Source organism: Carica papaya, chromosome 6 (assembly GCF_054855325.1).
Source record: "Carica papaya isolate Zhongbai chromosome 6, ASM5485532v1, whole genome shotgun sequence".
In the NCBI taxonomy this organism is placed as follows: domain Eukaryota; kingdom Viridiplantae; phylum Streptophyta; class Magnoliopsida; order Brassicales; family Caricaceae; genus Carica; species Carica papaya.
The window spans coordinates 37,435,001-37,453,860 of record NC_142314.1 but is presented as its reverse complement, the minus strand read 5'-3'; the positions used below and the strand labels follow the sequence as shown (position 1 = coordinate 37,453,860).

Sequence of the window (18,860 nt, the reverse complement as noted above, 5' to 3'; positions counted from 1 at the left end):
AAAAAATCTATAATTATTTTTTGAATTTTTAATTTTTAATCTTAAACAGAAGAATTATATTTATAAAATTATTTTTTTTATATTAATCAAACAAAATTAAAGAAATTATTTTTATTTTATAAAATTTTTCATTATAAATATGTGTGTGTGTGTGTGTGTATATATATATGTATATATTCATTCAAGAGAGTATAGGATAAATTAATATTTAAATTATTTTCTTAATTTATTCACTCCACTTAAAAAATATATGCTTAATTATCATATTTACAGTCCCAGCAAAACTGGCATGAAGGTATCTTCTGAGTCACACCAATATATATATATATACATATATTATGTTCTTTTTCAAACAACCATTTACTAATATTTACACTGCCTGCAACTTTGGCATCTGTTTAAAAAAACCGAACTCAGACAAGGGCATGATTATAGCCATGGTAATGGAAGTTTTTGTGGATGAAATGTGCCAACCATCTTGAAGCTGCAAAACATATCACTGCAATTAAGACCATTGCAGTTCTTCCAGCTGCAGACATCAGATTTTGCTTTGTTGCAGCAACTACTCCGATTGAAACGATCGAGAGGACCTGCAACGTGACCTCGACTGCATTCAGGACCTTGTAAGCGCCATTACAACTTCGACAGTTCACCACGTGAGTCCAGTACCTGCAAAGATTACCGACAAATTCTACTGAAATTTCTTAGTTCGAGTGATGTGTGCAGTGTTTGTTGTGATTTCAAAACAGTCCTAGACAAGTCACGAGATGGTTGGGAGATTACGGTTGACAAACTGAAAGAGTAACAAGAGAATCTAAGGTTCTACAATCCTGCAAGTGTAGAGCCAAGCAGATTCATTTACCATGAATCATGAAATCAGGCTCTTGTAGGTTTTTCTTACTTATTTGTCTTTACTACTCCAGCTCATAATTGAATTCTGTTAATATCTGTATCCTATAGTTCATAGTTGGGTCTAATTAGCATGTAATCCCATTTGCACATGAGTTTTTAGAAAAATTGATTATAACGTATTATTTAACAATATCTACTGTCATCGTTTCTGTTATCTGCTTCATTGAGCCATCGTAGTCATACTCGAGTTACCTGTCCAACAGTTGTTCTCTGGGAGGTGTTGGCGGGAGAGCTCCGCTAAACTTGGCCCTCCAATCAACTTGACCGCCTCCATACTTGTTGAACCACCTTCTGAAACTGACCACCATGGCATCTGACTTTGTTGGCACAAAACAAGCTTTCTGCCAATTGGCAGCGCCGACTTCCTCTATCTTACGCTCCTACAGGTAGAAAGTAAAAAGATTCAGCAATACCAGCAACGAACAAAATCTTATGGTTTTGTCATTCAAACAGGCTCAAAACTATAATGCTGCATTGAAATTTGACAGCAGGCATCCTGTTGGTATGCTGATATGGTATCAGAATATCCATACAAACAGCAGTAAAAGGACTATCAAAAAATCACCTCAAGGTGAAGAAGATACATGTCTGAATCAAGAATCAGGTTATTCGTTATATGAAAGAGCCATCGAGGTACAATCTTGTCAATCCAAATCGCAAAGTTTCTTGGGAAGCACCAGATCAATCTACAATTGCCTGGACTAACTGGAACGCATAAAATAATTAAAGAAAATATCCGTTGTGGTGATGATACCTGAATTAAGAGATACAAACATAAGCGGCCGGAGAAGAAAAGGCAGAATTATATAAATATATCAACAAATCTGTTGATGTGAATATGTACTTAATACCTAACCTTTTTATCTTCTGCAGATGTTACAGATCTAATTTCTTCGTCCAATACAGGGTTATTAGTATAATGATAGACGCAAGGTGCTGTGAATTTTCCAGTGATCAAGCCCTGCTTTGCAAAGAAGCCATTAACATCTAATTTCTTAACACTTATATCAAGTGGTCTGCCTCCTTCTCTATCAGCCTTGTCTGAAAATGAAGCTTTAGTATCAGAATGCCAACTATATGAATTTCGTATCTAAAGGAAATGGAATAACTGAATCAAATATTTATCTACAAGTTTCTACTTGCCTTTGTGTGCCACAGTTTGTATTAATCCATAGTGTGAATATGGAACATGTGCAGGGTCCATTAGATTTTCTAAGAAAATTTCGTACCTGAAAATTAAGAATTATTTACTTCACAGTTAATCTTTCTTACAGAACTTTTAGTTTCAAAGAGAATAGCTTCAAGCCAGTGATTCAGAAGACAAATCCTTGTTTTTGAAGAAGAAATTTCACTATGGTATATTTATTGCATCCCAAAGAAACTGTTAGTTTATAAAAAATTTCTTTATCCACAACTCATATCAGTGAGGAGATCATCCTCCAAGTGAATTCAGCTTAAACGAACCATTACTTGTGTACTTGGGGAAAATTTAACAGTCAACAGCTTGTCCATAGACCTCGAGTTTTGAGAGATGATAACATATATTTCCTCAACTAAGGGGCTACATCATATAGAGTTGACCGTACACCTTAGCTTACAAGAATTCTCCTTTTCTCAACGCCTTCTAAACAATAAAACTTCCAGGAAAAAATGTCTTTTTCTCTTGCCCTTGATCCACTCCAGTTATATTATTGGCATATTCGCAAGAGTCTAATAGTCAGCAACACATCATTATTCACAGTTTGGGAATTATTCTCTTTTTCTCTATCTCACATCAACTAAAGTCGAGGTATCTCCTTGAGTTCCCTCTAAAGTAAGACATGTTTGAAAGACAAGGTCTTGATAGGATAAATCTATGTTCGACCCATACACTGGCCACATCAAAACCATTAGTTATGCTTAGGAGACAATTGGCTCTAAACAGAAAATATGGTCCCAAATAAAATTCGAAAGATATATCATGCACAGTCCAATCACCAGAAATTTGTATCTATAAGAATCAGATAGCATGTTGCATACCCATAAGGGATATCTCTGTTTCCCATCAAGATGGTAAATGAGGGATCATCTAGTTCTGGAATGCTTGGGGGCTTTTTCTTGGTAATAACATCTTTGTATTGAGGATCAGTGCTAGGCCAAAACCACACAACGCCTTGGTGCAAAGTACTTGGATAAACAGCTACACCTGCTTGCTTGAATGTGTGCACCTGCATGATTGTTGGAAGAAGTTATTGAAGAACAAGAAAGTGCAAGAATCTGGATGAATGTAGAATCCAATCATATGAGAGCAATAGTAAAATAAAAGTTCACTTAACCTTAAGTTATTAAGTAAAAGGGACTCATGGAATAGTCATCAAGAGAGATGCACTCATGCAAAATGCATCTAATATGACACAATAAATCTACTAATCGAACTTAAAATGCTTTAGCGCCTCTTATCCTTTTTTGTTTTTCTTAGAAAATTAATCTTTGAGATGAGCAGGAGGAAAAGCTGCTTAAAGATCCTAGAGTTATGCTTCAACCACAAAATTCAGCACCCTTCAAGAAAGGAGCTGTATATTTGTGGAGTATATGGAAGGATATAATTTGTTTCTCGTTGATGAGATGAAAGGAAAATAGCATAAGCACTTTGTGAGATTGGGTGTGTTGGGATTCTTATTTTTTTTTAAAAAAAAAAAGCACAATCATGGGTTACAATAGATTCATTTTAACTTCAAAAAAAAAATCATGTCCAATAGTTTAGCTTGCAAAATCTATAATAGTTGAAATGGTTGAATTAGAAGAATAGAAGAGTGATCAATCCCCAGATATAGTGAAAGAAAACTACAAAACAAATCGCAAGATTCAATTACCGGCGGCCCATCAGGTGGTGCCTGAGGGATGAACTTACAGTCACCGGATCCACTAAAGCACCAACCATGATACACACACTGCAACCTTCCCGACTGATCAATCCTTCCTTCTGACAAAGGAGCCAACCTGTGAGGACAACTATCATCAAACACCTTCCATGCACTCTCATTCCTATCCCACCACACCACTACATCAATGCCCAACACTTTCTTAGCATGTGGCACCCTCTTGTCCAAATCACACTCGGGCATAATAGGATACCAGTGAGAGTACCAATCAAACTTCTCTCCATCACTGTTCACCTTCAGCTCCATATCAGCTCTCTCCATCGACTCTGTTGTATTTGGGGATGATGACAAGGCTGCGAACGCCTTGAACTTTGATCTATTCTTCTGAAATGAAGTGGGTACTAGGTTAATCTGAAAACCCACAAACATGGGTTTAGCCAACTGGGTTTTGTTTACTGGTGGTATGTGAACCGATGCCAGAGAACAACTTCTGAGAGCTTCCATGGCAACTTCGACCGGAAGGACTTAAGAATCCTACAAAAACCAGAACAGCCTCGAGAAGACTGCTCTTTTCCAGATAAAAAACACGGAGAGAGAAAGGAAGATGAAAGAATGAAACTTTGAGGTTGAGAGTGTTCGGTGTCGAATTGATAATAGAATGCATGGTAAGAGTACAAAAATCTTGATTAACCAGAAGAAACGAAACCTTGTGGCTCCAAATCATCCAACAGTCAAATATATGTTTTTCTGTTCGTTAATAGAGAGATGGAGGAACCATGAACTTTTGTCTTCATTCACAAAAGTATTCGTCTTTTCCCGTACTTCTTGCTCGACTTTCAGACTTCAACCACTACTTTTTAATTCCCATTTCCCACATATGGGCTAAAAGTCCCTCTAAAGAAAACACCTCGATCAACCCAAATCATTTTTTCAGATTGAATTTGTTAATATTTTCAAATGGTTAATGTTTTTAATTGCTTTCACCTCTTCAACCCAGGAGATGGTATGAACAGTTGGCTGTGCATGAACAACAAAGCTATCCTCGCTGATTTTCTACTAATTCATGTTCTTCCTATGTCTCCAAATTTAGTTCTTCATCGGTCTCATTAACTTAAAACAGTGCAGAATGTTATCAAGAATGGTAATCTGGCATGTCGTAATCTGCAGTCACATCTCTCCAAACACATAAATAGCTCTTCCCAATAAAGTCTCCGAAAAGGAGTCTGCTTCCTCTCCAAGTGAGCTCCCAAGCTCAAAGTTCTGCAACCTTGGGGATCACATTGTCAAACAAGAAGATATTCTCAAGCTTCAAAATTGAATCAGCTACACATACTCGACACTCCACATGTAATTAGGCCTTGTTGACTACAGGAGCAGAAATTGCCCCCCCCCCGGAAATCCTTTATGGTAATTAACCTCAAATAACCTAACAATGGCATTGTATGATAATTCATCTGCTCATCCATTCTGAACAAGATTCTTGTTTAAGCATTACTTTCAATCTACAATAAACACCAAAAGGGAAATATTTGAACAGACAGAAAACTCTATGCTATCACCGAAACTGTCGAAGCAACAGCTCGTAGAAACTTCTTACCATCACGCACGTAATTATCATGGTCTTTGGATATAAGTAACCTGATTTGGATTACTGATAAAGGAATTCAGGGTGGAACGCCCATCAGAAATGAAGTTATCTTAGTTATATAGACACACTAGCTTTCTTTTTTGTCTGAAGTAACATGACAGGAGTTCTCCCTGCCTAAGATTAACAGAGAACTTGCTGAATGCTTCTAACTTCTTGTCAGCAAAAGCTTCCGTTGTTTTGATTTACCTTCTGCCCTAGTAACATCTTCTCGACTTCTCCTCCAGGAGAGAGGCTAAACACTGTCACTCTCTTCTCTATTAGTCTGATAAGAAGCATGAATCCTCTTACTAGACTTGCCCTTGTTGCCATAAACAGAAAGAAACATTTGTTGCTCACTTTTATTAAACTAAAATTATAAAAAATGATATATATATATATATAGTTCGAGAAGAAACCTCTATTTACTTTGGTACTTGTGAATTACATTGATGTATATACCTCGGATAACCATTTTGTCATATTTACGCCTCCTGGAACTGTAATTTCAGTTCCAAGTGGCTGGTTAAACACAATCTCAGATAAGGGCATGGTTGTAGTCATGATAACGAAAAGTTCTGTAGATGAAATGCGCCAACCATCTGGAAGCCGCAAAAGATATTACTGCCACCGAGACAACTGTGGTTCTTGCAGCTGCAGACATCAGACTCTGCTTCGATGCAGCAACAATCCCTATTGAAACAATGGAGAAGACCTGCAACATGACCTCGAGTATGTTGAGGACCTTGTACGCAGCACGGCAACTGCTACAATTCACCACATGGGACCAGTATCTGCAAACAGTTGAGTTCAATCATTGACAAAGATTGGCCTCTACTTTTGATCTAAACACTCATATGCAATTAATATAGTAGTTTTGAGATTGAAGCAAACAAACTAAGAAAAGGACGTAAAGAATGTATCCGAGTTCTTCCTCATCTGCAAATCCTAGTGTCAAACAGAAGAACCTGGAAGGACCCAGTGCAATTAGGAGAAAATAGACAGGGTAACACTGGTATGGTAAGGGTTTACTGTTTAAAAAATAGAGATACATCTGGGGAGTCATGGAGAGGACACATGGACGGCAATCTGTAGGAATATTTAAACTGGCACGTTTAGGGTTTAGGAGTTGACAGAATGAGTTTCTTCATGGATGGCTTTCGGGTTTCCGGGACTGAGCGACCCTCGGGTTTTCCAGGAACGGTAGATTCAGAGTATTTTTAGTCATTTTCTTGTATATAATCTAATTTTTTGGAGATGTAAGCATCAATGAATGAATTATTTGAAGAACATTTTCACAATCTCCCTCAAATTTTCAATCTTTTTCTCTGATTCTCTCTCTCTTCCTCTTGGTTTCTCTCTTATTCTCTCTTTGCCTCTGTAAAACCCGAAAAACATACCTCTTAAATGACCAGCTAAACTCATCCGGAGCTTATCTTTTTTCGCTTTCATATATTTATAGAGCTAAAACGATGACTGTTCAAAACTCATAGAAATATATTTCAATTGTCTGCTTTACTGAAGAGTAAACACAATCTGTAGTCATGCTCGACATACCTGTCCATCAACTGTTCTCTGACAGGCGTCGGTGGGAGATCTCCACCGAATTTGCCTCTCCAATCAACTTTACTGCCTGAATACTTGTTGAACCACCTTCTGAAACCAACCACCATGGCATCTGACTTTGTTGGCAAAAAGCAAGCTTTCTGCCAATTGGCAATGCCTACTTCCCTTATCTTACGTTCCTGTAGATAGGAACAGGAAGGTTGAATGACATGAACAATTGGGACAAAAAAATAAAAACCTCTCTAGTACCATAAATCCTCCCTTTAAGGAACCTAGTTGTGAACAGTAAATCATCAGAATATGAGCCACAACTCAACATAAAGTGCAATTGTGGAGTCATAAGATAAGGTACATTGATGCAATAGGATAAGGATAGGCAGGAAAACTACTGGTAATATCGCTTAATGCATGAAAATGAGGAGAATAGCCAAATCAAGGTCAACAATCCAAATGGGAAATTTTCTTGGAAAAGGAATATAAATCACCTCAACATGAAGAAGATACAAATCTGAATCCAGCACCAGGTTACTTCTAATATGAAACAGCCATCGTGGTACTATCTTCTCAATCCAAACCGAAAAGTTTCTAGGAAAGCACCAGATCAATCTGCTATTACCTGGACTCACTGGAACACAAATAAAGATTAAAGATATTCTCCGTTTTGCTGGTGGTACCTGAAGTGAGAAATACAAACATAAGAAATGGGGAAAAGGAACAGTAGCACAGAAGTACATAAATGATTATCTAGGTGTAACAGTGTACATTTGATAAATCACCTTTTCAACTCCATCCGATGTTACAGAACCATTTTCTTTGTCTGGAAAAGGGTCAGAAGAAACATGATAGACACAAGGTGCCGTAAACTTTGCAGAGCCCCAACCCTGCTTTGCTATGAAACCATTCACACCTAGTTTCTTAACACTTATTTCAAGTGGTTGGCCGCCTTCTCTGTCAGCCTTCTCTGGAAATGAACCTCTAGTGTTAACTGTATGAATTTTCTGTGTAAAGAAAGAAATCTAAATGACCAAAACAAAAGGTTTATCTGGAAGTTTCTACTCGCCTTTAGGTTTAGGAAAATTCATTAGTCCGTAATGTGTATATGGGACATGAGCAGGGTCCATAAGATTTTCAATCAATACATCATACCTGAAAATTCAAGAGATAAATTACCAGATAGAAAAGTGAGTTAATCTTTCCTACAGGACTTGGACAAACTTTTGCTGTTAAAGAGAATAATATATGCCAATAATTCAGGCAATGGAAATTCCCTTTTTAGAAGAAATTTAAGCAAACAAATATGTTCAGGGTGTTCTAAAGAAACATTGCATGTGCTAAAAAGATCTTTGACTCTGAACAGAAAAAGGACCTGCATTAAGATACTTAAGACATGTTATTGAACAATTTTAATTGAGAAAGAAAAAAATTATGTGAGGATCAGATTCTCTTTGCATACCCATAAGGGAGATCTCTATTATTCATCATCTTAGTAAACGAGGGGTCATCTAGTTCTGGGATGTATGGGGGCTTTTTCTTTGTAATAATATCTTTGTATTGAGGATCAGTGTTAGGCCAAAACCATAGAATATCATGCTGCAAAGTAGTAGGATAAACAGCCACACATGCTTTCTTGGAAGTATGCACCTGCAGGATTAGTTGGTGAGGTTATTAAAAAGATCACATGTTGTGAGAAAGTGCAAGAATCTACTTAACATAGATTTTTAATTCCATAGCATCAAGTGAGAGTGAAAAAATAAACCTCGCTAAAATTTTGGTTCAATTAAAATGATAGGACTGAATGACTCATGATGGATTTTCATGGTATTGACATGCACAATAACCACCAAGAGATTAGCTATACTGATATTAGCATTTGACTATGATATATACAATCTATTACTCAATCCCAAAATTAGTTAGTAATTAAGGAATTCCTCATTTCTTAAAGAAAAAAACATTTTGTTCCTACAAAGATTAACTTAAAATATAAAAACCAATGTTTAATGGATGGAGAATTTTCAAAGGCTCTACTAATACTATCAAGAACAGTAACTGACATCTTTTATATCCCGATTCCTTTCTCTTATTCAAAGAACAGTGCAATTAGAGAATCCTAAGTGGTTAGATCCTCATGTTCAGATTACTGTTTTTGCACTCAACATATCGGTACCAATCACTGTTAAGTGATCCAGATGAGGTCAGGGAGCAGTGACCAATAAATAAATCACCATCCTTTTCATGTTAGAGGATAAGAAAGCAAAAGAAATTAAAAAATAAAGAACAAAAATATATCAAATAGTAAGTAAATGGTGGAATATTATTTGTTTCTTGTTGATCAGATAAAAGAAAGTAGATACAGCCAATCAGGAGGAGGATATTTTCTCTAGATCCAATGAATATTTGGTCATACTGGGGCTTTTTATAATGCTTTTTTATTTCGTCAAGATTAATCAATAATGAAAGAACCTTCTTTTCAAACAGAATCAAGTTCAAGTTCAGCACTTTGTGAGATTGAGTGTATTGGGATTCAAGCTAAAAGAAATCAGAACTCTTAATTTTAACTTCCAACAAAATCATGGCTAAGACTTAGCTTGCAAATTCTATAACAGTTGAAATGATTGAATTAGAAGAATAGAGCAGTGACCAATCTCCATGAATCAGTGAAAGAAAACTGTAAAACAAACCACAAGATTCAATTACCGGCGGCCCATCTGGAGGTGCTTGAGGGATGAACTTGCAGTCGCCAGAGCCATTAAAGCACCAACCATGATACACACACTGCAACCTCCCCCACTGATCAATCCTTCCCTCTGACAAAGGAGCCAATCTGTGAGGACAACTATCATCGAACACCTTCCATGCATTCTCATTCCTATCCCACCATACTACCACATCAATGCCCAATACCCTCTTTGCATGGGGCACCCTCTTGTCCAAATCACACACGGGCATAATAGGATACCACTGAGAGTACCAATCAAAGTTCTCTTCATCACCGGCCACAACAAGTTCCGGCTCAAGTCCGTCCAAGAACTCTGTTGAAACTGGGGATGATGACAAGGCTGTAAAAGCCTTGAGCTTTGATCTGTTTTTGTGAAATGAAGACGTGGGTACTTGGTTAAAATGAGAACCCAACAAGATGGATTTAGTCAACTGGGTTTTGTTTTCTTGTGGAATGCGAAACGACGCCATGGAACATCCTCTAAGACCTTCCATGGCGCTTCTTCTTCTTCTTCTTCTTCTCCCCCTCCTTTTTTGTTCAAGAATTGATGCTCCTTCACAGCTAGAAAAACCCAGAAACAAGTACAGAGAGAGAGAAAAATGAGAGAGGAAAACTTGAGGCTGGGAGTCTTCACTGTCAGATTGGTTACTTAGATTTGATAAGATATGGAGTGAGAAGAAAATTCTGGATTAGATTCCACTGGAAAGAAAGAAAAAAGAAAAACAGAACTTGCGGCTCCAAATTTTCCAACAAGCCTTGCCAACATTTTCCTGTTTTACAATTACTTTGAGTTCATAGAGACAAAAGAAATTATGTTATAATTATTATATATTTATTTATTTATGTAATAAAATAAATTTATTTTTATACTTTCATTAAAATACATTTTAAATATATTTAAAAAATATGTATAACCAGGTATCAAGAGAGAAAAAATGGTAATTGAACAAAAGGAGCTTGTGGGAAGGAATTGGTTTGTTTGTATTTGGAATTTAAGATCAATGAAATCAATACATCATACACAATCCCATGAAACCTTGTGAAGAAGTTAATTTTTGATGGAAGTTGGACTACCAAGATTCGGGTTTCGGGTAATTGATTTCATCTTAAGTAATTAGTCAAACTGATTATCGTAAAAAAATTAAGCATCACTCAATTATTTATATTCTAATAATACAGGCCTCGAACATTAATTAAAAGTTTGAACTAAAGTAACTCAACAAATCAACGAATGCATGAGAATGAAAATGGAAATATGTCGTTTAAGAATTTTAAAATGAAAATCCATACAAAGAACATCTTTTTTATTAGAAATTTTGGAAGAGGATACAAACTGTAAAAGATTCATACATTTCCAGGGTTAATTTTGCCAAAATATTGAGCTCCATACAATTCTACATCTCAAACGATCTTGAAATGTCAAGCATCATATTGTTAGTCCTAAATTTTTCCTATTCCATTTTCAGTGTTACATCAATCTATATCTACTCGCTCCTCCTGTCTAAAACGAAAATCTAAAGGAGGTCTATCGATGGAAAATGCACCTTCTAATACCTTAACCACTTCAGTAATGGAAGGTCGTAAGAACGGTTGGCTTTGCATACACCACAAAGCTATACTTACTGCTCTTTCTACTTCTTCAAACTCTTTACATGACTCCGATCTTAATTCTATTTGCAGTTCGTCGTTGTTCCCGTTAACTAATTGCTGCAGAGTGGTATCCAGAATATTTCGCTGGCAGGTCACAATCTGCAGTAACATCTCCCCAAACATGTGGATGTCTCTTTCAGATGGAGTCTCTGAAGACGAGGCGGTGTCCTTTCTGAGTAGCCTCCTAAGTCCAAAATCTGCAACTTTAGGAATCATATTTTCGTCAAGCAAGACATTCTCAAGCTTCAAATTTCCATGAGCTACACATGTTTGACACTCCAAGTGCAAATATGCGAGAGCTCGTGCAACTCCGATAGCAATATTAAGCCTCTGTTGCCAGTTCCCCACTTCGTGCTCCCGTGCAGTGTCAAATAGCCACTTGTCCAAAGAGCCATTGGGAACATACTCATACAATAGGTATTTATGTTTCCCCTCAAAGCAGAAGCCCTTGAGATGAACAAGGTTCCGATGGTGCATCCCACCCAACATAGAAACTACTCCTCGGAACTCCTTCTCTGTCACAACAACATCATTCAATACCTTTGCAATAACCGGGGTCTTATTAGGGAGCAGACCTTTGAAAATGGATGGACCAAGCTGATGTGCAAAATTAGAAGTCAGATCTTTTATCTCTTCAAAGGACAACCTCACAATAGCACTGTAATGAGAATTCATCTGCTCGTCCTTTCCAAACGGGATTCTTGTTTGAGCCTGTTGTTTCAATCTCCGATAAATAAACCAACACATAAAAATCTGAACAGATAGAAAACTCAAGACTGTTACCAAGACTGTGATAGCAACAGCTCCTGCAAACTCCTTACCATTACCTCCATGGTTAATGGAGCCTTTAGATGACATGGTAACTTGATTTGAATTACCATGGAGATTAGCTCGTGCTGAAACTGCCTGGGGTACCAGACAAACCTTCAGAAACGAATTTGCCTGAATCGAAGGTTTCCTATATCCAGTTATAAAGCTAGTTCTTTTAACAGTGCAGACTCCTGAACCGTCATTCCTTGATGTCACCGCAATGCAGGTAGCATCGTTAGAGCAGTACTCTTTGCAGGCTTCCTCACTTAGCATGACAACAACATCTTGAGGGGGATAGAGACCATAAAGCACTGTCTGTTTGAAGACCATCATACTTGTGTTCATCTTGCAACTTGCCAGGTCTGCCATTTTCCCACACCTAGAACTACCAATTTCAGGTACGGGAAGACCAGTTCCCAAGTTATTGGAATCATCAGAGAGACAATCACAAAGAGGCCCTGTGGAGTTAAACTCACACAAGCTATACAAACCACAGGAACCAAACACATCACATTGATTCTCCACTGCTTGCCATCCCACTCTCCATTCACGTAAGACACTATTCCACAAGTAAATCCTTAAGTTCCCATCCGTATCAATCTTCAGATGCCTCAAAACCACAGAAGGATCCTCAGAATCCTTACTTGACGCAGACCAGACAGTTTTATTATTTACATCAATGAGTCTCAAAACACCATTAGCGTCAAATCTTGCTTCTCTACTTACACCGCTGGAACTCGTATGAGTTTTCCAGTAAGTCACATTGCTTTCCCACACTATGGCAAGCTCACCCGATGGCTGGATCAAAAAGTTGTAGTAACTAGAAATTGATTTTGTTGAAGGGGCTCTAAGGGATTGAGAAAAATGCAAAGATTGACCAGGAAGAAGAGTGCTAGTTGGACTAGCAAAGCTTCCCCAGAGCACCTTACCACTATTGTCAGTCAGAACTAGGTTTCCATCATTCAAAAGGGTAGCTTTTTGAACACCCAAACCAGAAGTATTACTGCTCCAGACAATCAAATTGCTAGAGTTTGCAAACAAAACCAGCCTCCCATCCATGGAAAGCCTAACAGTGGAGTACACAGGAACTCTAAGCCCACCACCAACAGTCCACACAGGCACATTTGCAGCTTCATCCCCTAAATTATACCTAATTCCCACAACAAAACCATCAAAATCCTCCGTTTTCTGACAACCCTTGAAGAACCCAAATGCAAAGACTCCATTTCTAGACACCCAGGTCCTACTTCTATCAAGCCCAGAAATCTCAAAACCAAGAGGCATAGACACCACAGGAAACTCATCACAAAATCCACAAAATGCATAACCCATAAGCAGCAGAACTCCTAAAACAGAACCATAACCTCCAAAGTCGCAAAATTTGCAGCTCTTACCTTGAAAATGCTGGATGGGTACCCCGAATTTCAGTTGAATGAGCCAAGTTACAAACATTTCAGCTGCAAAAGCTTGGATCTTTTCACACTGGACAGTATCCCACTGAGTTGTTTCAACTCTAGGAGAAGAAGGTGAGCTATATTGTTAAGAGAATCACGGACGGCTAAAAGCTATAGAGTGAAAGACAAAACAAAAAGGAGCGTTTTTTGGATTCTGCTTTTCATGTACACAAAACAAGGACTAAATTTTGCACAGTTTGAGAACTGGGTCTGGTGGGAGCAGATGCAAAATCCATATTTCATTCTTTTGAGGGACTCGAGGTACTCTCTTAAAAGGAGTAAATTTTCTCTCTTTAGTTTTTCATTTTTTTGGTATTAAAGAGAGAAAAATATATATATATTGAGGTAGAGTAGTCCTTCAACCTCTTCTTTAGATCAAAATTCTATTTACAATTATTACACTTATTTGAATTTTGAAAATTCTTTTTTACTTTGGGTATAATGACTAACCAAAAGTTTGTACCTTTCTTGTGCTTTAATGGTAATGGAATGATGATCAATCTTTGGATTCCTAAATATGCCAATTTTCTAAATGAGTTGTTGAGTAGTTAACCTAATTTTGAACCCAATTTACTAATAAGAGTATGTTTGAACTTACTCTGATTTTTATAAATTGCTAGAACTTTTATCCCATATTACTTGTAGGATATGATATGTTCTAATATCAAAAGGGCTTCCAATATGTACATATTATTATAAAGTTATCAAAATATATCCATATAAAATTCATTTTTATAAATATTTAATGTATAAAAAGTGAAGATAACTTCACATATCATCAAATGATTTATCGGTGGGAATCTTTTATAGTCTCCATGGCAATAATATCATCCTCCTACCACACAGCCTCATGCTTCACAATGTACAAACAAAAGTGTATGTACGTGGTTCTGCTTCAACCCAAATGGGACCTAACTTCCCAAATGAATTATTATTATTATTTATATATATATATAGATATAGAGACATTGGTTCTAATATCTTATTCAATTCTTACTAAAACCCATATAATTTTTAAGAATAGTCATGCCTCATATATATATATATATATAAACTATTATAAATCTCCTTACTTTAAACAATAAAGAATTCTGTTTGATGAAAGTTCATAAAAATTTGAATGAAGAAATCACATGCCTAAAAATAGCAAAGTGCAAACTAACACAATTTCGTAACGAGAACATTCAGTTACTCGAACCGACATTCAGAGGGATCAAATCGTAGAGAATCGATTTGGGTTAAACTAGTAATACTGACTTGGGCCATGATTGAATTTTTCATTTGGGTTATTTACACCCTAAATAAACACCCAGTAGGTCCAAGCACAAATGGGGAAGAATATGTGATTTTGCAGCAGTTGATGGGCCATCTCAATCAGCAAAAGACAAGTTTGGGATCGTAGACTTCATTTTAGTAACCTGAAGAAATTCTGAAAAGATTTACAGTTGATCATGTGTTCTCTTCTTCTGCAATCTGATACATGTTATATGATTCAAATTTGTGATAAGCAGGAAACTTTAACAATATATATATAGAGAGAGAGAGAGAGTGTGTGTGTGTCCCAGTTGAGTGATTCTCCTTACTAATAATTGAAAAAAAGGGTACCTTCTTCTGGGGTAAAAAAAGATGGTACCTTTTTCTCGGGTGAACATCTCTACCTTTGAATTGCAACTTTGCAGTTTGTTTCAACGATATTTCTTGATCTTTTGAGTTGTTCTGCTGAATCCATCGTTCAAGATCTTTGGTTTCTAACCGAGATGTTCTAGCATTGCTTCTTAAGAGCAACGTGTCCACCAATTCTACCATAATAGCTTGTCAGATGCTTCTTCTATTATTTTACTCCGCACAGTCGGATCATTCTGAACTTGAACCAAAAACTTTGTCCATGAAGTAAATCATTGCACCTATAGTCACCAATCAGGAGAGAATCAATAGATTCTTTTTTAGGAGTGATTCATCCTTTCTGGGAAGGATGAATGATTAAAATTTCAGTTCATTTCGTGTCATTAATAGGGCTCGGTGCTTGCAACGGAATGATTAAGATTATTTGTGAGTGATAGATGCTATTTCAATTTAGAAAAAAGAATGATTTTCCTTCTTTTGTATTAAAAAAGCCATCTAGCTAAAAAATCTACACTTTTTCATGTCATATTGTACAACATGAATGAACAAAACAAAAAATGTATACATAATCTTCTGAGGAAAAAAGAATGAGAAAGAATTCCTATATCATCTTTTCTATTCACAAGAAAGAATAGATTAGTGAGGAATATACTTCCGCTCATGATACATTAGCCACTGCAGGCAGCGATGTTTCTCTGTGGAGAGGGGATGCATCCATTCTAAAATTTTGAATGCTTCTCTGAGACAAACTCCGGTTCTCAAGTGCATTAGAAGTTATGTTTGTTGTCATTTCTTCGACAAAAAATGATGGCATGGACACCACGGAGACCAACGCACTAGTGCTTCTAGGAGAAAAGTCTAACCTTGCACGCGAAGCACTTCTTGGAGATAAGTTCACTTGCTCCAGTGCCCGGAATTGGAGCTCTGAAGGGTAGTCCCTGACACATCCAATTCGGGGTCCAGCTCCTGTCGTCCATTTGCAAGAAAGCTGCTTTCCCAATTGATAAGATTTCATTCCTTTCTTGGAATTAATCCTGCGGAGAATCGTTTCTTCAGGGATGGTTTCAGCTTCATTTTCACCATCTTGTTCAGCAAACAACTCAACCTTTGGGACCTCGTATATCTGTTCCGAAGCTACTTCTTCTCCTGACGCTGTTTCATAGCCATCCTCCATAGATGCTTCTTCTTCTTCTGCTGTTTCATAACCGTCCCCTAAGGAAGAAAACACCAGGTTATTATTGTTACTCGGTCCTGCAGCTGGATCTTCATTCTCTGATCTCTCAAATGATTCGCCTCTTTTTGGAACTTCAAGATTAGGTAAGTTTCTATTTAGGGTGTAGAACTTCCTTGACTTAGACCGTTCTAGTGCTGCAGCAGGTTCTTGCTCCTCTAAACCGGTTTTCTCTTCAGTCAAGTCTTTTTCACCAATCTCTTCAGTCTCAATATTCAATGTTTCTATCAAATCTTCTTCAGCTGAGTTGTTCCTGAAATGATTGCTGCCTCTTTGTTTGTTAAGTGGGTCGTCTTCCCCATCCACCGGACTCATCTGCATATACCAAAAATAGGATATACTTAGCACACATTTCTAGCATGTATTTCTCTCAAGATCAAAACTTTATAGTGAAAGAAACCAAGTAAATTATTTTCTTTTTTCTTTTTTACCTTGACATCAGTGAGATCAACATGATTTTCTTCAAGGAATGAAATAAAATCCTTAAAATTTTCTTCTGTTGGCTGGTAATGACCGCTGTGAGGCCAAACTGCCTGTTTGGAACGTGAGAAAAGCTTGTTAAATACCTTTCTGAGAGCAGAAAACAAAAGAAAACACGTAAAAGTATATTGCATTGGCTCTGAGAATTTTACCTTGAGCAAGCCACTTTCGACAACTAATCTCCCAGCAGCGATCGTGGCTCCTCCTGCCAAGAAGCTAGAGTGCTGAAATGTTCCCTTCTTCTTCTGGCCAACATACAAGTTCTTAGATGTGCTAAGGACAAAAATCCATTTAGCATCACTATTTTCTCCGGCAGTGTGAAGGAGCTCCTGTGTTTGCTTGTAGAAGAACTTCCCGTCTTCTAGGACAACCTCATAAGCCTTTCTTTCCATCTAGCAAGACATAAAGAAGAAAAGACAGAGATCAGGAGAGTTGAAAGGCATCTTGCTAGCTGGATGGAGAAGACAATAGAAAGATACTCACTGGACCAAGATACTTAATGCACTGCTGTTGAAGTTTTGATCGCGGGCATTTGTCAAGATTCACTTCCTTCCCTTCTCCAATATCCAGCCTGCAATTTTGACAAAGAACACGCATTTTCAATTTCAGCTTCGACAATATAAAAGATAAAACTTAGAAAAGCAAAGGATACTTTGTCTAAGAAAATATTACCAGTAGAAGAAGGGTTCTCTGCATTGACAATGGAGCCATTTAAGATAATAAAAGTGCAGATTATGTCCATACCGATGCCTTGGGTCAATCTGTTTACATATTTAACATAGATTCAGAATTAGTAACACGAAAAAGAAGTAGGAAACCACCATGATTATCATAATGGAATTCACTTACTGCCTCAAGCCAGTGTTGTAATGCAAGTTTTCGAGCTTTATCATTCTTTGACAAACCTTTTCCGACCTGCAGTAACAGAAGAGGAACGTAAGGATCTAAATATAAAGCAAATTATAAAACTAAATACTAGTTGAAACCTCAATCTCCTTGAAAATATACCTTAGCAGCTCTGGTTCTTGCTCTTGACCATCGCGAAATTGCAGTTTCATGTTTCTCAATGTCAAAGTATGAGATGGAACTCCGCTTTAGTTCAGCAAAATCTAAGAGTTTCCACCTATATACGATATACAGTGAAATAATTTTATTAAGAAAAGAATTAAACCACATTAAAGTTCATATAACAATAGGATTAAGCCATTTATGAAACAAAAATCTCACCAGCTTTGCTCTACCAGTACTGCACAATCTGCCAACTTTCGTCTTGTACGGAAACTTTTGTACACTTTCTGCAATTTTATGGCAGCCTCATGTTTCGGGTTGCTAGGATCTAAAACAGGCAATTGCCTAGTCATATCTGCTGAATCATCTGATACTGGGTTTTGGTTAACCATGTCTTTGAATTTTACATCATTTGATGTCACTAGGACGGGTTTTTCTTTATCCAGTTTAGGAGATTTAGCTGAGATCATTGATTCCAATTCACACCCTTTAAAGCTAACAGATCCTTCCAACACCATTTTTCCAGATCCTGATGACTTCAATATTGTTGGCTCTGGATTTCTGCCATTGAAGCTGACAGATCGAACAGGCGTCTTCACATCTTCGTCGCCAAAATTAATTGATTTCACTATCACAGATTCTAACCCATTTTCCGTATCACTATATCTTGCGAATGGACAGGAAAAGGAAATTCCCATTTGACAGAAATAGTAATACTCGCCAGAAATCTACAAGGCCTGGATTCCTGTTGAAAATATACCAAAATACTATTCATTATTCTGGTAATGGAAAAATGAACCTTCTGAAACAAGCTCTTTCTGGTAAACTTCAGACCAAATTCTATGCGATAAAATCATCTAGAAGAGAAGCACATATACATTCTTATAGCTCACTAAATCAACCAGAACCAATCATGGAGATG

The 18,860-nt window shown here is 37.1% G+C and overlaps 4 protein-coding genes across 5 annotated transcripts in view; all 4 read right to left on the bottom strand.

Annotated features, from left to right (window-relative positions):
- Positions 1–201: 201 nt before the first annotated feature.
- LOC110809542 (protochlorophyllide-dependent translocon component 52, chloroplastic-like) lies at positions 202–5,991 on the bottom strand. Of its 2 annotated transcripts, none has more exons than XM_088206351.1 (7): positions 5,860–5,991; positions 2,932–3,119; positions 2,056–2,141; positions 1,769–1,953; positions 1,478–1,666; positions 1,105–1,292; positions 202–669 (listed from the first exon to the last, which is right to left on the bottom strand). In XM_088206351.1, exons 1-7 carry the CDS (start codon positions 5,959–5,961, stop codon positions 414–416), a joined length of 1,194 nt encoding a protein of 397 aa, XP_088062477.1. In that variant the 5' UTR covers positions 5,962–5,991; the 3' UTR covers positions 202–413. The 2 variants fall into 2 exon arrangements, with proteins under 2 accessions (XP_088062477.1, XP_021891100.2); XM_022035408.2 differs by lacking the exon at positions 5,860–5,991 and adding an exon at positions 3,765–5,683.
- On the bottom strand, positions 5,807–10,401 carry ACD1-LIKE (ACD1-like protein). The gene is made up of 7 exons (XM_022035407.2): positions 9,661–10,401; positions 8,417–8,604; positions 8,024–8,109; positions 7,740–7,924; positions 7,449–7,637; positions 6,955–7,142; positions 5,807–6,191 (listed from the first exon to the last, which is right to left on the bottom strand). Exons 1-7 carry the CDS (start codon positions 10,174–10,176, stop codon positions 5,936–5,938), a joined length of 1,608 nt encoding a protein of 535 aa, XP_021891099.2. The 5' UTR covers positions 10,177–10,401; the 3' UTR covers positions 5,807–5,935.
- Positions 10,402–10,969: 568 nt separating this feature from the next.
- On the bottom strand, positions 10,970–13,988 carry LOC110809600 (G-type lectin S-receptor-like serine/threonine-protein kinase SD3-1). The gene has a single exon (XM_022035481.2). It carries the CDS (start codon positions 13,592–13,594, stop codon positions 11,156–11,158), a length of 2,439 nt encoding a protein of 812 aa, XP_021891173.1. The 5' UTR covers positions 13,595–13,988; the 3' UTR covers positions 10,970–11,155.
- Positions 13,989–15,668: 1,680 nt separating this feature from the next.
- Positions 15,669–18,860, bottom strand: part of LOC110809533 (calmodulin-binding family protein) — a 4,161-nt gene continuing 969 nt past the window's right edge. Inside the window, exons 2-9 of the mRNA XM_022035402.2 lie at positions 18,158–18,683; positions 17,939–18,053; positions 17,780–17,845; positions 17,603–17,691; positions 17,414–17,501; positions 17,083–17,322; positions 16,882–16,983; positions 15,669–16,765 (exon numbers count right to left, since the gene is read on the bottom strand). Of these exons, the coding sequence (XP_021891094.2) occupies positions 15,878–16,765; positions 16,882–16,983; positions 17,083–17,322; positions 17,414–17,501; positions 17,603–17,691; positions 17,780–17,845; positions 17,939–18,053; positions 18,158–18,636 (2,067 nt within the window). The 5' untranslated portion in view covers positions 18,637–18,683 and the 3' untranslated portion in view covers positions 15,669–15,877. The remainder of the gene's footprint in view (positions 16,766–16,881; positions 16,984–17,082; positions 17,323–17,413; positions 17,502–17,602; positions 17,692–17,779; positions 17,846–17,938; positions 18,054–18,157; positions 18,684–18,860) is intronic.